General features: G+C 31.8%; 1 protein-coding gene across 1 annotated transcript; it reads right to left on the bottom strand.

The window, feature by feature from the left end:
- Positions 1–15425: 15425 nt before the first annotated feature.
- LOC132715312 (sex peptide receptor-like) lies at positions 15426–18243 on the bottom strand. The gene is made up of 2 exons (XM_060698305.1): positions 18085–18243; positions 15426–17235 (listed from the first exon to the last, which is right to left on the bottom strand). Exon 2 carries the CDS (start codon positions 17018–17020, stop codon positions 15599–15601), a length of 1422 nt encoding a protein of 473 aa, XP_060554288.1. The 5' UTR covers positions 17021–17235; positions 18085–18243; the 3' UTR covers positions 15426–15598.
- Between the last annotated feature and the right edge of the window lie 366 nt (positions 18244–18609).

Raw genomic sequence — 18609 nt, 5'->3', positions numbered from 1 at the left:
CAACTCTGCGATCCTTTCTTGGTTTTTGTTCATACTACAGGATATATATTCGTGATTTTTCTACAAGAGCTAGGCCATTAAAATAGGTTGTTGGAGGCCGGACAACCATTCGAATGGTCTGATGAATGTCAGAAAAGTTTCGACGATTTACGCAGTGCATTGACTGGTGATGAAGTCATGGCATACCCTCAAGATGATGGATTATTCATACTTGATTGCGATGCGTCGAATTTCGGTATAGGAGGAGTTTTGTCACAAATGCAGTTTAGTGAAAAACTTGGACAGTGTATCGAGAAGCCAATAGCATATGCGAGCAAAAGCTTGAATAAGGCTCAAAGACGCTATTGTGTTACACGTCGGGAACTGTTGGCAGTTGTTACATTTGTTACTATGTTTAAACAGTATTTGTTAGGACGTTCGTTCTTAGTGAGAAGTGATCATTCTTCATTAAGATGGATTATGTCCTTCAAAGAACCAGAAAATCAGATGGCTAGATGGCTTGAAGTGCTATCACAATATGACTTTAAGCTAGAGCATCGCAAGGGAACTAAGCATGCAAATGCTGACTTTTTGTCGAGGATTCCGTGTGACCCTTGTTCCTGTACTTGTTATAGTGGTCACTCTATTCTAAGTGAGCTTCCGTGTGGAGGTTGTAAAGAATGTGTGAAAAAGCATGAACAGTGGTCGGAACTTGCAGATTTTGATGATGTGGTTCCACTGGTGTCTAAGAAAGTCAAGCGAGTCAGAGGAAAAGGTGTTCCTGCCGACTTAATTAGGGACTGTTCTGCATCAGTGCTGAATTTTCTGTTTGTTTTTTGTGTTGTATCTGGGAGCGTTTCTCAGGCAAATTGAACAGAAATTTCGTGGTTGTGAGAAATTTGTTTCTGTGAGAAGATTAAGGGCAACGGAGGAGAAAACGTGCGCCTAAGTCTGGTGCTGCGGATAACATTGATTTAAGTGATGCCACCAAAGAGAAGGATATGGCACAGACATCACATGCAGGGGGTCTGTACCCAAATGGTGACATTTCTTCTGAAAAAGTGTATAAGTTCTCAATTGGGTAGGTTCGTATACCACAAGTGAACTTATAAAAATGCAGAAAGAAGACAGTGATATAGGCAAAATCTTATTTTGGCTGTCTAGTTCTGATATTAGACCGCCACGTGACAAAGTTGCCGCTGAAAGTCCAGCGACAAGAAGTTTATGGTTGCAGTGGTCTCAGTTGTATCTTAAAGATGGAATTTTGTTTAGGAAGTTTATTCAAACAGATAATGTTACCAGTTATGATCAACTTGTGTTACCGTCACTTTTACGTAATCAAGTTATTAAAGCTTCACATAATGCTATTCTATCTGGACATTTAGGGGTCAAGAAAAACACTGGCAAAATAAAAAATGAACTTTTACTGGTATAAAATGTCATCTTCTGTGAAACTATGGATTAAACAATGTGCTTTCTGTGGAGCCAGAAAGAAACCAAATAAGAAAGCTAAGGCACTATTACAGGAATATTATGTTGGGTTTCCTATGGACAGAGTTTCAACGGATATTTTGGGTCCATTTCCCATTTCAGAGAGTAAAAAATAGGTACATTTTAGTCGTTTTGGACAATTTTACGAAATATGTTGAATGTTACGCTATACCAGACCAACGTGCTGAAACAGTTGCAAATAAGATAGTGTTGGAGTATTTCTGTAGATTTGGATTACCGCTGGACTTACATTCAGATCAAGGAAAGAATTTTCAGTCTGAATTATTTAGACAAATGTGTTGTTTACTAGAAATAAATCAAACAAGATGTACACCATACAGAGCATCTTCTAATGGTATGGTGGAACGCTTTAATCAGTCATTGCTTAACCTTATTACTACTTATGTGAATAAAGAACAGACAAATTGGGATTTGTACTTGCCCATAATGACTAGTGCCTACAGATCAAGTGTCCATGAAAGTACTCAATATACACATAACATGTTAATGTTTGGAAGAGAGTTTAACTTACCAGTAAATTTTCTAGTAGGACATTCTTGTCAGTCTGAAAACTTTGAGAATTATACTGACTATGTAGACGGTTTAAATGAGAAATTTTCAAGGATATACAGTATTGTTCGAGAGAATTTGAATAAATTCTTCACAAAGACAAAAACGTGACTATGATACAAGAATTTCCATGAATAATTATAGTGTTGGGGATGTTGTTTACTGTCTTGATTCATCAAGAACGGTCGGGAAAAGCCCTAAGTTAAAGGCTGAAGTTTGGAAGGGACCATTTGTAATAACAAGAAAAATCAGTGACTTGTTATTTGAAATAACAGGATCCTCAAAATCAAAACCAAAAATTGTCCATCATGACAGGCTTAAGAAATATCAGTGTTCAACTATACCACAATGGGTTGTAGGCCTGCAAAAACAGCTTACAGCAACTAAAACATTAAAAAAGAACACCACTTTATTTACACCAATAAATAACAATAAGGAGGTCAGTCCCGGAGAGGAAGAAAGATACAGGAGACATCCAGAACAGGCTTTGTTATGATAACCTAAAGTAGAATGTCAAACCTAGAAATTTGCAACCCTGGAATTGAGTCACAGGTTTGGGTCAGCTTATATAAAAGGGTAATGACAGCCCTACGAAGTATTTTGCAAATGTGCTTTGGTTCCATTTTAAACTGTAATTATATTGTTTGAATTCTTTAAAAATTAAGTTAACTTCACACATACAAAAAGAAATCAGACATATTCAAACAGAAAAAAAACAAGCAATGAGTGACTTTCTAAAATGTCTTACTGAACTTAACAAAAGTGTGTTGGAGATTGTGAATTAAATTGAAGAGACAGCGAAAACTGTTATGGGATTTTATCGCATACTTATGATTTATATTTCATAAAAATCCATAATGCTTATTTGTTAATTTGTTTAGTTTTGCTTATGTTAATCTGCATAATATAAAAAAACTTAGTTTTTTCACATTTTTTGATAGTACCCAAAAATTTTTTCCCCTTTATTTAATTAAATTCAATTTCACCTTTTTTAACCCCAAGGATTTTTAATTTTTTTTAAATTTCCAAAAATTTTTTTTAAAAACTTTAACCCTTTTTGGGAATTAAATTGGTTTTGCTTTCCCCCGGGGTAAGCAAAGTTCCAAAAGGGGGAAAAAGTGTTTTTGGGAAAATTTTTTAAAAATAAGGGTTTTTTAAATAGGGAAAAATTTTCTTTAGGATTTGGGTTTTTATCTGGGCAACCCCTTTCTAAGCTGGTTAAAATGTTTATGTTAACTTTTACTCATTTTTTGTTGTAAAACAATTGAGTCATTAACAGTCCAGGACATTGGCACAGCTCAGTTATTTTTAGATTATGAGCATACCTCATTCCAAATTTGGAAAGGTCGCGCAGACAAAAGGTCGCGCGACACTTAAGGTTGCACAATAGGAAAGGTCGCGCAGAATCAGCTTTCCCAGGCATGCTAGTTCCAAATATGGAGAGGTTGCGCAATAAGAGGTCGCGCAGTCTAAAAGTACAAGGTTTAAGTTATTTTAGCCCTTCAGCATCTCTATTGTTGTTAACAAAGCATAATTTGGTCATATCAGATTTTATGAATGGGATTTCCTTACTGCTTTATTTATATACATGTTACTTGGTTCAAACGTTGAGCTGTATGTTGTAAAGCTGGAGAGATTATATTTCTGTTGTTTAATGAATTATCAGTCAGTTTATAGAATTGTCAACCAGTAGTTTAAATTTTTTAAAGGGGCCCTATATAGTAAAATATATTTTTAAATTTAATACAAGTTAATTTTTCACATTTCATGTATTAAGTTGCATTATTTGGGCAGAAAAAATAATTTTTCCTTTTTAGTGAACATTTTTTTAAATTTATAAACTATTTTTGTTTTTTTTGTCTTTTGTTTTGTATGACAACAGCTTAAACCTGAAATAGTTGGGAACCTTTGAACATTGGGTTAAACCCCCTTGCAGCACTTTTAAAAAGGGTTTCGCAACATTCAGGCGCGCAAAAGATTGGGGTGCCAAATGGGAAAACGCAAAGGGGTCGCGCAAAAATTTTTTTTTTTGCACACCAAAACCCTAGGGGTGCGCAAAAGAAGGGGATAAAGGAGGGGAACTTTTTTCTAGCTTGGGGTTTGGTTTTTTGGGGGGGAAGTTTAGTTTTGTAGTGAGTTGGGGGTTTTTAAGGTTGGGAAGGTTTGGGGTTTTGGTTTGAATTAAGTTTAGGTTTTTAATTTGGAAAGAAATGTATTTTTTTTGAAGTTGGTTTTAAAAAATTTTTTAAAATTTTTTTTGACGGGGTTTATAGAAAATAAAATGGAAAAGCCCCTTATTTTTTGAATTTACGGCCCCAAAAAAATAAAATTCCCCGCTTTCACTTGGAAAACCTTTAAATTATTCCAATTTATACCCCCGCAAAAATTTAGAAATGGTTTGACTTTTAAGCCAAAAGTGAAATATTTTAAAACCCAAAGCTTTTTTCACAAAAAAGGGAAGATTTTCCGGGAACAATATTGGTATTTTATTTTTAACCAAGAAAAAAGACACCGAAAGTACATTTTTCCATTAATACGCTGTATCTCCAAAAAGGGCCCCATTACGAGAACTTAAGTGACAAAACATGTTCTAGGATAACAACTAAATTAAAAGTTAAATAGACAGAATAAGATGATAACTATTATGTCAGTTATATTTTGTGAAAACATTTTTGTTTGTAAAGTTTTCCGCAGGTGTTAATTGCTACATCAGAATGCATGCTAAAGTTAAAGATTCAAAATATACCTTTCTTACAACAAATCTCTCACAACCTGTTATTTATGTATTTTATATTGTCACGTTATTTCATTAATACTTGCATGTTTTGTTTTTGGCATATAATTTGGTCATAAGTTTATGATAATAAAATTGTGTGATATTCATACCATCTAGACAAGTAACAGGTATGACACAACATTTAAACATTTTGTTGTTTATTCATGCCCACACAATATTGATAGAAAAACTTATTTTGTAAGTTTGTTGGGAGTCATTTCTTGTAAAGTCCATATAAATATGACGAAAAAGTCAAACTGTCAGGAAATAAACCTGTAAAGATACTCTCATATCCACCAAGAAAATAGTTATGTAAGAATATCTATTTGCCTATCATTTTGAATCACGATACACTCATTAGTGTTAAGGAAATCGACCCAATCGTTTCCTGCATGGTATGCATACATATGCAAAATAATTTCCTTAAATAAAATAAGAATGTCTGAAATGTCTCTAAAGGTAGACATAACAACAATCATTGGTGTCAGTAGTCAACGAGTAAGCTATTCATGACAATAAATGTCAAACTACACTAGAACAGAACGAGTGTAAGAAAATTACCAAAGAAATCAAATTTTAATTTTGGGAAACATCTAATATATACAGCGATGGAAGGCAAGTTACCGTCCACGACCCTTGATCCTGTTTAATCAGTGTTCAACTCTTATACGTTACAATATAACAAGTTTCTTAACTTAAAAGTGTTTTTTCTTTCTTTTTTCTTTTTTGTTTTTGTTTTGTTTTTGTCCGCGCTGAGCAAGTTTTATTTTGTTGAAGTTTTAAACATGAACATATGAAATGATACATAACATTTAACACGATCGGCAATATAATTGTGAACTTGTATAATCTTGTATTTTAAAAACAGCTATTAGATTTTGGAAAATGCAATCGCAAAATGATGTATAATTTACATGCAAGTTATATTTTATTACACAAACAAACATTATTGGGCTGTCCTTGCATATATCATCCCTTAAGATTATTAACAATATTTAGGATCTGGGGGTGGACTGATATTTGTCAATTTCTTTCGCGGATATCAAATATGACATTAATGAACGAGTGGGCTAAGTTGCGTGGAAATAGGTAACGGCAAAATCATATAACAGATTATTAAATGTCTCTCAGATACATTTAACGTGATTATCACTCCGGTAGATATAAATCTATATATTTACGCATTGTTCCCTTAACTGTTAAAAAGGCAGGATAATATAAAGATATGTTTCAAAAACTTACCTAAAATCGTTTTAATTTATTAAAGTTCTTTTTGGAAAAAACGTTTCATCACTTTTCATATTTCCAAGACTGTTTTTAACTATAGAGAGGAAACATTAATCTTCATTCATGAAACATTGCTTTTTCTCAGAAATCTATTGACACATTATGTGAGACCTAAGGGAATGATTAAGGCTTTCTGAAAGAGGTAAAGTACAACAGATTTAATAAATGACGTTATTATGATAAAAAATAGTACCTTGAGAAATAAAGACATTATCTTCCTCTTTTAAATTACATATTATTATATAAAATGTCTTGATAGAAAATATTCTCAAATTTTTTCAATCTAAGCGACTTCTTTAAGGTACAATATTATAAAGTTAACGCTCTCATACTTTGAAGGGATTGGCTTAAATGATTGTTAATATTTACTTTTGTCATTTTTGAAACAACTGCGTCCTCGGGGTAATTCATTGGCATTTTTCAATTGAAAAAGTAAAGAACATTAGCATTCCTTCAAATTTGCGATAAGAGATTAAAGTGGTAAGAATATATGGTATTATGAAACATCTAATCAAAATAAATAGAATGAAAGGGACTCCACTTTGGTCGGAATTGTCTAACTCATAAAATTTTGAATATAGATCAACAGTTGAGAGCCTTTATTTCTCAGGGAACACTTACAATTTTTTCATATTATATACACTATTCTCAATCAGAATTAAATTTCAATGTGAATAATAATAAAGCTATATACATTTAGACATTTCGGGATGTAAATTGTCTACGCAAGAGATTTCCTAAGAAAACAAATTTGACAAATGACACATTTCAACAAAATGAGAAATGCCTTGGGGAAACAAACAACACCGTTTACTTTCCTTACTCTTAAAAACTTGAATTCCTTTAAATTAGAAACATAAGTATCCATACCCTATTTTTTCTATATATATAAACTTTTACAAATGATAATAATTGGTCCTGGAAATAAGTTCCAAAACTACCGTTCTTTAATACATGTCTGATTTCATGGTAAATCTTATCTCTTTAATTGTGCATTTTATTTGTTTATCAATGTTCATAAGGGGATCGGTGACTAGTGGTTCAGGTGTCTGCCTCTCAAACAAGCGATCATGGGTTCAAGGTAACACTGATTGGTTCCAGAAAACGGACTCGAAAGTGATTTATATAAATTAAATTTGCAAGAACTTTTTTCGCAATCGAGCTTAAATAGTTATGTTTTAACCAATGTTGAGACACAACCTTACAGTATATAAAAACTAAATATCGTGGTTCAAGGTCAAACTAACACAATCTTCCCACACAAATTTATGCAATAACAGTTTAATATCAAATAGTTTATCATTATTCAAAAAAGAAAGGGAAACTCAAAACCTCCTCAAATGTATATAATGATATGGCCTCTGTGTTTAACTAGTAAGTGTGTCTATGTTTTGTTAGGAAGAAAAACGTTGCAACAAAGGGTGCAGTTGACCAAGATGTAGTTACTATAAGGAATGACAACAAATGTCTCACAAGATACACATTACGGCAGTTATTGAAATTAGTACAGACCGACAGCTTTGCATAACAGTTAAATGTCAAAAGAAAATGATTTTTAATTACTTTTATGACAATAAGCCTAGACCTTCCCCTGAAATGAAACATTGTTGAAACACATATTATGAATGTGGAAAAAGAATCTTAACTAAATTGAAAAGACATGACATAAAATCAGTTTCAATAAAAAATGCTATTTAAAATAATGGTTGTGACACATATCTTAATTTATTGCAAAGGTGTGTTTTTAATCAAACTTCAACTGATTAAGCACTATGGTTAGGTATCGGAGTTTCTTTATGTCTCAGCATGTAGTGGCATTTTGTTTCTTGTTAAATCACATACAACAGTTAGTGACATCCAATGAAAACGCTTTATTTCTTAAAGATTGTGTGTGGGTTAATTTTCATAGAGGAACAAAAGCCGATACTAAATAACATTCTGTTTATAGCCGCCTACTTTTTTTAACAGTGCTTCAAAGAACCGCGTTTATAAAACATAGACATGTAGTGAGTGACCTAATAAGTGAAAATTAATGAAGCCAAATAAAGGTTGACACTAACTATGTTAGAGTTCATCTCTAGCTGTTCTACAGAAATTAGAACCATTCTTCTCTCGCTATCGTTCACGTCGAAGTTTCTAATGACTGTACCATAGCGCGGATGAACACTAACACATACATAACTCTCATTTACAATTTTCATGAGATAAAGCATTTATGATGATTTGATTATTGGTATTGGTACATCGCAAATCATCTTTAAACTTGTATTTATTATTTTTATATATTATTGGCAGTCCATGTAATGGCAATTTACTGCTTGTGTTTCTATAATAGACAGCAAATACTATAAACAGTCTACAAAATAAATTTCTCAATCATATGTCTTATTACTTTTCTGCTGTTGCATATTAACAAATAAAAACACCTATCTACATTTTATTATAAGATATTTGTATGCACTTTTCCAAATATATTACTTTTCGTAGACATAAAGGCATTTTGTAAGTTGATTGAATATTCGAAAGTTGTTTTAGAGGCAAAATATCTTCTAGATCCCAGGTTCTATATAAAACATTTGAATTAAAAAATATTCTAGAAAAAAGAATTATTTCTTTGAAGCGATTATTCTTACAAACAATTCATAATGCAACTTAAATTGTCTCTAAAATTCTATAGAGCACTATAAATGAAAAGCTTTTAAAATTTATTTAATTCGGGCATTTATATAATTTATAAATCACAAATAATCATCCTAGTAGGAGGAATTTGAAATATATTTAATTATAGCGAACATTATCTAGCAAAATCATTAATATGGAAAACAGTGTGATATATAATTGAGCCAACATACAACAAACATAGTGCGTTTGTGACCAGCATGGTTCCAGACCAGCCTGCGCATCCGCACAGTCTGATCAGGATCCATGCTGTTCGCTATCAGTTTCTGTATTTTTAATAGGGTTTGTAAGCGAACAGCATGGATCCTGATTAGACTGCGCGGATGCGCAGACTGGTCTAGATCCATGCTGGTCGCAAACGCACTATGTTGATTTTGTCATGACACGACTCATATTAAGATTAACTTCAACTTTCAATTTCTCATGAACGATTTTTCAACAACTTACGAAAAGCGTCTATGCGTTGCAGACCTTGATTTTTAAAAATTGTTGTAAGACGCATGCCAAGGTTACTCGCGAAGGTACAATTGTGATACACATTTTGATATCGCGAATTGTACCATCATGCATACATACATGAACTGGTTAAAGTAATGTACCTTTAATAAACATTACTCGTTGTTATATTTATATTTCAATATTTAATTTTTATAACTGAGAAGAATAAAATGATATATACTTGACAGGAATGACTTCAAGTGATTGAGTTAACATTGTTACAGAATTTGTCCCTACTTGCAAAGATATACATAAAATAGTTCTAGCATTCGCTGCAGCTTTTATAGCTGCCACTTGTATGCTTAATAAAATCATAACTGTCCAACGCCTCAGGATATACTTTTTAATTTCCGTCCAAGAACATTAATGATTTCAAAAGATAATAAATTCAGTTTTATATATCATGAATGGTTTGATCATGATATAAAAGTCATTTGATAGAAACACTTGAAAGATGTAAATCGTACCAGACGCCAACGTAAATTGTATATTTGGAAAGTCGAATATTAAATGAATATCTCGGGATACGCATTGGAAAATCATATCGACCCATATTCTGAATAGAATATTTGTATATAGCTCGAACAATCTAAGACCCACTCAAACTTTTTTAGGAATGAATATAATAAAGCCCTTCTATTAAGACAACCAAATGCTTTTACTCTAAGAGGTCTTAAATGCAGGGTTGCCACATACACGAAATATTTCCATCAAATTAATTTCATTTATCTGATGAGATGATGTGTTTGTCAGCTTAGAATTGCAGAAAGTACACTTATGATTGGGCATCGTCCAGACACAATAATATATTTAACGGAATCAATAAACTTATCAAAAACTTTGTTCCATCAACACCGCCTTTGTATTAAAGAAGTATCACACAAAGTAATTATTTTGAAGAAAGACAAATCCTACGTTGTTTAATTCCGAAAATCTAATTTTGTTAGTCAATAATTACAATTAAATGCCTAAACGTTTAAATATACACATATTCAGGATAGCTTAGTTAGTTCAGTATAATTCATAACGGGAAAAAGAAATTTCCATTTATGAAAAATGACGTAGAACAAACATATGGCAAATAAAATGACAAACCGGCATTTGATAGCATTTAGGTTAGTCAATCATATTCAGCTATGACAGCATAACAGAATAGGCATTCACTCCCTTCCTTTTTCTGCCCTTGTGCCCTGTCCTGTTCTTGGTTCGGTGCCTTCTGTGTTGTGTCTCCTACTAGTGTTGCTGTGTTGTATCGGGGCTGCGTTCATCTTGAATTTTAAGCTGGTTATCAATGAACAACAAAACTGCATTATCTTAATTTCAAATAAAGTAGTTTGGTGTATAGAAAAACTTCTTCTGTAAAAGGTTTACTTTACTTTTGTGTGTATACGTAGTTATTTTTGTACAAAAGAAATTATCTATATTATCTTGAAATTTCATTCAAAATAGCTTTCAGTAGATATTTCAACGTTAGTGTAACATGTAAAGGTCGGGTGAGCCGTAGCAGATATTTAATTGTAGTTACGTGACACTGTAGAAAAAGTATGTAATTCTTATCAGAATCCGTTCCAGAAAGCGTGATACATCTTCCCCGACAAGGCAGTCCAATTATTCTGCTCTTGAATTCTTAAATAATATCAGTAAATAACTTTTGTGATAACACTATTGATCTTGATTAATAGAAACGTGTTTTAGTGTAACAACTAACAATTTTAGACAGAATGAGATGGCGTTTATTTGTCTGTATTTTTGTATAGAAATCTTTAGTTGTCGATCGTTCCAATGAGTCTTTTGTAAAATCCAAATCCATGATGACATCAAAGATTCACGTCAAGGTAAATTATCATTGTCCACGTTCACATATATTTTGTGTTTTCGTACAACGAATGCAAAACAAACAAAATAGTTTTGGAAAATCAAATGATGCATTGTAAGAATCAACTTTTAAAACATTAAAGATACTTATGTCCACCAGAAAGAAGTTATGTTAGCGAATCTATTTGCCTGACAAATGACATGAGTATGTATGTCCTTGGTGTATATAAAACTGACAACAATCGTATTTGCAAGAGAGGCATATATGTATGCAAAACAAACTTCTGTGATATAATAACTTAATAATAATCTTAAATGTCTCCCAAAATGCACATAACGACAATTTCCATGAAACACATTACGGCAATTATTGGAGGCAAAGGACATTAAGGAAGATCTTATTGACAATGAGGAAATTGTTATAGGAAAGGTACACCCTATGTTAACTTTTGTGTTTGACATTCTGTAAAACGTAAATTGTAACTGAATATTAATTCAGCAATAAAATTAAAATGCACTTGAAAATCATATGATCATGATGAAGTCTTAAATGTAATAAACTTATTAATGTAACTGTATCACGGAAATTGTGACATTACAATTTTGCTGAAAATGCCTGGTTAGTAAAATCAACTAACAGTTATACCCTTATTTTTTGTATACAGGATTACCAACTGCACTTGAATACTGTAACTGCAGTGATTGCTTTCATTGTAGAATTAGGGTTTAAACTATTGTTTGGGGTTCCGAAATTTTTGGGATCGGTAACTTTGTGCACTTTAGGTATGAACACCCAAATGGGCACTGTCAGGAAAAGTAATAATGGACAATAAAGGTCAGTTAAAAAAATGGTTTAAGAGCAACAAATACTTTTCTGAACTAATGCTTGGACATAAGATTGGCACCATTAAACAATTAATGAAAATCTAAATATTCAATAATATCGTCTTAATAAAAAATGTTTTGCCATAATTGATTATAGTAAACAAATAGCTGGCTATCAATTATTATTCATACAGATTTCTGGTAGTGCGGAAATTATTGATTTCTTACCGGATGTCTGGCTTTGCTTCCGGAAATCTCAATAAGATGAAGTTTCCATTCACTTCATGCAGACGAATAATTATCGTAAAACGTGTATTCATGTGAGGCCACACGTCTATCCTTTAGACATAACCTCAGATAAGTTAACATCATTTTACTTGATTAGAATATATTCTGTTTATAACAAAACATATGCCTCTTTTGTTTCCCAGTGATGTTAATTTTATAAATAAGTGCATGTATTAGTTCTAGAAAGTTTAGAAATTCTAATATTTACAACGACGAAATTATTTAAGAAATGAAGGACACTTTCCTTGAAGAAAGAGAAGTATATTTTGGCTGATAAACGACATCACCACATTTTTAATTATCTGTACAGAAACAGAGAACAATGACTATGTGTGCCAATAAAGATTTAATTTCTTTTAGGACAGATTTCTCATGCTTCTTTGACAAGTTGTGACATTGCTCTCTTGGGAATCAGATAGGAAACAGTAATCATCACACGCGAAAAATGGCCGCCTACACTTAAAATTTGATTGACACTACTTAAAAGGGAACCTTAAGGAATTATTAAGGCTTTTCGAAAGTGTGAGAGATTAAGTGCTAATGATTTATAAATGACATCATTGTACCAAATAACTAGTACCCTGAGAAAAAAAGTCAACACAATATATACTGATTTATATACACAAAATGTCAAGTTCGAAGATTTATGGTGTGATAGTCTCAACAGATGTTTTAGTTTAAAAGTAAAACTATACGAACAACATCGTGTTTTGAAGGGATGTGGTTTGAATTATTGTGGCTGCAGCAAGTATTGTCTTTTTATAATAGTTGCGTCACCATGTACAATTTATTGAGGTTTTACGTCCGGAAAGAAGAAGAAAACGTGTCTGAAGTGCAATATGCAGTATATTTACCGTAGGATACCTGTTGATATAGTTTAACAGCTAATACTACTCAACATAATTAAATGTTGATTCATTCAATAAAAAGTTTTCTCAATTGTTATAAAGTGTTATTTGTCAGAGATGGATTCCCATGGTTTTAAACAGTTTTATTTAAAATATATGCATTAAGACATTGCAGAATAAAAATTGTCGTCTGTAAGAGATTTCTAAGAAAACAATTTGACAGATGACATATAACAAAGAATAAAGAACGCTTTGGGGAAACGAGCACAACACCGTTCACTTGTCTAACATAGATAATAAATCAAATCCGGAGATACAGCATTGACATTCACAGGATATGTTTTCTATATTTTCATTTCCATTGCAAGAAGTTACCTCTAAATTATTAGGATAAAAAGATCAAAAAGCAAAACAATTTAACGAAACATGTGTCGCTTTAATAAGCTTCTTTAACTAATATGATAATTAAAAAAGGAAATGACGTAACCGTACCAAACAGACGTCTACGTTTATAGACACCACATTTGGCGGGTCAAGGAAACGTTATTAAATAAGATTAATCGTCTATAATTACTGTTTTATACAATAAAATATATACATGTGTATATATAGACGTAATTATTTTAAATAGCACATATTATTTTCAATACGATTTTCATAAAATAACTGGATCAAAAAATGCATACATTTTATTGTATATAATTATAATGTTTGACAAACGTAAATGAGTCATAACGTTGAAAGAATCACGGTGCAATGTCGAACCAACAAAATCTTCTCGTTCCAAACAAGGAATTTGGAATCAATCGAGATAATATTATGTTATTTCATTGTATTTTAGACATATAAAAGTGGGTGTTACGTTTTGTAATAAGACTGAGAATCTTTATTTCGGAAAGATGCCAGACATTGTAGAAAAATAGAATACCTTATACGTTAATCAGAATCTGTTCCTGTAGATAATGGCGATTTTTCCTTATCCCGACAAGGCAGTCATTATGTACATTGTTCCAATTATTTAGTCTTTGAACGTACGACTGATGTCACGGTATGACTAGTTTGATCACATTATTAAGAACTTAAGCGACAAAATCATGTTATCATGTTGGGAAAAACCTAATTGAATAGCTTAGACAGAATGATATGACAAATATTATGAAAGTTTAGTGAGTAAAGATATATATGTTTCTTTAACAAATGTTTAAGGGGTGGGAGTTTTGTTTTGTTGTTTGTTTTTTGTTGTTTTCTTGTAGTTTTTTTTGTTGTTGTTGTTGTTTTGTTGGGGGTTTTCTGTTGTTGTTTAAAAGTGTTTTTTTTTGTTGTTTGTTTTTTTTTTGTTTTTTTTTTTGTTTTTTTTTTTTTGTTTTTTTTTTGGGGGGGGGGGGCGTGTATTTTGTATTCACATGTTCAGGTCCTCGAATGCTTAAACAACCCTCATTGATATAAATACAATTCGGGTACATTCCATGGCCAGTTTCAATCAAACCGACGTTTTCATTTTTTGTCAATTTCGGTTGTTCCTAACGGATTGTTTATATCCCTTTTTGAATCTGGTAATAACACGAGGTTTTCTATTATTTTCCTATATGAATAATGATATATCAAACATTATCGAATCTTAGACATGTGCAGCCAGTGGTCTACAAAACACACTTTCACAATAAAACTCATTGTCATGGTCACATACAATATAATTACAAAATAATGTGATGTGACACTTTAATGCATCAAACCATCAAATAATCAGCCGAATGAAATGTATATTTCTAAGGTGGCTGACTGGCGAAAACACGACAACAATGAAGTTTAAAAATACATCCATATTTTCCTATTTAATCCTGAACGGTATGGAAATTGTCGTATTTGGTACAAACACTATTTTTTGCTATTATGAAAAACATTAATTTATTTAAGAATGAGCGTTACACAATGCCCTCATAACGTCAAAATAATTTGTGAGGGCGTCTTGGTTAGTTACTATTGCGTTGCATGGTATGTATTATTTAATTATGGATATACATTAATGTCAGTTCAAAGCATTGGCGTAATAATTAATCAATTTTATTAATCTAAAGGTGTATGTGAAAAAAGCATGTAAATGGTAAGATGATTGGTCGACAACACAACACCTATATAATATTAAACTCGGACCTGTTAAGCGTAAAGTGCGTGCCCCGCCGCTTGGACCAAATTTAGGGACCTTAGATTTATACTTTCAGATTTAATTGTTTTTGCATTATTTTGTAATTTTTGTTTTAGAGGTGAAGATGTCAGCCCTCTCTTTTATGCTTGTTTAGGTTAATAAATTGCAACGTAGTTTCTTTTACATATGAGCAATACATGACATTTGGCGTTTATTTTATTATATATATATATATATATTACACAAATACAGTATCAATTTTAAATGCATGTGTATCGCAAAGTGATTGAAATATCCTCAGAAAAGAACAGGTATATTTATACAGATAGCTTTATAATACAATATTATTAGAGTTTTCTTTCTGTCAGTGTTACATTTCTTGTAACAAGAGATATATGATTAATTATCTTTAGCATTTAATGGTTCGAGCTCAGGTTCATTTTCACTTGGTTGCTTCTCTGGAGCAAATGTCTCAAGGGCTTTCATTTCCATTTGGGGCATTTTCTCGGAATTATCACACCGTAGCCAGTTCGTGTCGAGTTGAATCTTTGAGTCTATGGTCTTTGAATTTGTCATCGTTGTTTTCCTTGTCGAACCTTGATGTGATGTTGAAGATGTTTTTGTGATCGAAAGTCTTCGTGGGTCACCAACAAATCGCCTCACTGGTTTGACAACAGTTCTGTATAGTACTTTACGGAATCTTCTGTTAAACACAGTGTATATATAAAAGTTTGCGTGGAAAGAAAGGACAAGTGAAATTTCATACGCCATTGAAATCGCCCTGTTTGTTTCTAAATCAATTCCTTTACCGTCGTTGGCCGCTTTATCTATTGCGTTATACAGCAAGAAAACGCCGTATGGTATTTCCGGTATTAGAAATACAATAACGATGCATGTTACAATGATTGAGATGCGGCGATTTTCTTCAACACGTCGAGATATCTGTGACCGATTACTATCCATCCTACGCAAGCTTTCTTCTCCAACGCGTAACTGTGAAATGAACAGCACGGAAAAGACAACAAGCGTCAAACAAGGCAGGAAGTGACGTATGAAGAATGCTATCCACAAATAGATGCAAACTCCTCCACATCCATGTTCTTGCAGTTCCCATTGGCAAAGTCCGTCCTTTGCTTTGTTGCTTCCCAGGTGATACGAATGTAGCAGTGGGGACAAAACAAATATAACGACGCAAATGACAAGCGTTCGCTTGATATTAAATAGAAACTGCGACTTGTACGGGAAAGCAACGGACACGTATCTTTGAATTCCCAGAAATAATGTCAGAAATATTGAAACTGTGTGAAACGATTTCGACAGAAAGTACTTTGTTATCATAAAACCATTACATAAATCTTCTGTCAGTATATAGCCATCTACTGGTTCCTGCGCTTCTGTATGGGCGGAATAGATTGAATAATCTGGGTAATATGATGACGAGTTGGTTGTTCCATTTGAGTTCGTGTTATAATCATGATTGTACTCAAGTGGGTCGAATCTCTGAAACACCATGATGTATGTTGGTAAAGTCACTATTCCAGTGAGAGAATCCGAAACAGCAATTGCCACGAGAATTATGTTAGTAGCATTCCGCATTTTTCTTCGAAGGAGGACGGAAATAACGACAAAATTAAAGAGGGACGTTACAATAACCATTATTTCCCAAATGTACAGATACAGCGCCCTCTCAAAATCATAGCCTGGATACATGTACACATCCCCATAGCTGTAGTCGTCGTAATTATAAGACGTATTGTCGGTGTATAAACCATAATCATCGGTGTCAGAACTGTTAAATTCACTCTGGTTATTCTGTGACATTTTCACGTGACCTGTAAATGCGTCGCACACACGGTTATGAAATCTGCATCACAAAAAAGCGTTTTGGAGCTCTTAAATGTTGTGGTGAAAAGTCTGGTTGCCTTTTGTTTCCGAAATCATCTAGTTGAAACTTTTTTAGCTTGATGATTCTGATGATGTATGAATTACATGGGTCTATCTGTTAATATCATGTGCTTTCCTCTTACTGCATGGCTCTAAATATAAGAAATGTAAATAATTAGGTTGATAATAAGATTATGATAATTATGATAATAATTGATGTTGTAGAAATAGTAATAAAAAGTAATACATGTAAACAAAATGAAAAATATATCGTCGTCATTATTTTATTATAATTAATGATAATTTATTATTATTGAATTATCATAATCATCATTGCTCTTTATTGTTGCATTTTAATAATAATAATAATAATTATTATTATTATTATTATTATTATTATTATTATTATTATTATTATATTGCAGCTGGTACATGTACAAGAGTCAAAAATAACAAAATATGAAAATAAAATAACGATAACAGTAATAATTACAACAAAAATATGTAATAATAAGTAGTAGAAGTAATAATAATAATAACAACAAAAACAATTACAATGTATAATGATAATAATAATAATAATAATAATAATTATAATAATAATAATAATAATAATAATGATAATAATAATATTATTATTATTATTAAACATGAAAATAATATAGTTATCAAATCTATATAATAATAATAATAATAATGATAATAATGATAATAAAGATAATAATGATAATAATAATATAATAATAATAATAATAAAAATGATAATAATGATGATAATAATAATAATATAATAATAAAACAACAAAACATAAAGCTATTTTACTCCGCAAATGCTCTATACGTAAAAAGTGGTTTAATGCAAGACATCCATATGTATTTGTTAGCCTTTTCCAGTCTTATAATTATAAAAAGAAAGAAATTTATTCTTACACCTATTAATAAATGTAAATATATAGGATCATATATTATTTGTTAATAATGTTGGTAAGTTATGAACGTACCTTTATCGTAGCAAAATTAAAACTTCACGATATATTTGTGTCCCATCCGATATCATATATTATTATGATATACAACTTTTATTTGCATTAACGATTAGTAGTAGTAAATCATTTATCAGTTACATATAGCCCTTTGTAATATATTAATGAATAACAATGATTAACGCAGGTCAAGTGTTATTAGTGCGATTTTCCTGTTTTCCTAGATTATCACAAACCACTTACAAAACATACGTTTTCAACTGAACTTTCGACATAATAATGCAGACTTGACAATTTAAGATAACTTTTTAGTCAGGGAAACTCTGAACTTTTCAAATCCATGATATTTTAAAACAGCAGTTCTTTACTATGAAAAATCTCATACAATTCATATTTGAGAGGAAATTTTCCGCAATATCGTATTGCTAAATATTTTGATAATGTACATGATGACTAGACCCTAATAAAGTTTCTTATTGGCGACACCGGTGAGCGGCGTCGTCTTTTATGGAATGCTTCGTTTTTTGGCCCCTGTTTTTATTA

The sequence above is a fragment of the Ruditapes philippinarum genome, unplaced genomic scaffold, assembly GCF_026571515.1.
Source record: "Ruditapes philippinarum isolate M1 unplaced genomic scaffold, ASM2657151v2 ctg2979_1_1_1_1, whole genome shotgun sequence".
In the NCBI taxonomy this organism is placed as follows: domain Eukaryota; kingdom Metazoa; phylum Mollusca; class Bivalvia; order Venerida; family Veneridae; genus Ruditapes; species Ruditapes philippinarum.
This window is presented reverse-complemented; position numbering and strand designations above follow the sequence as displayed.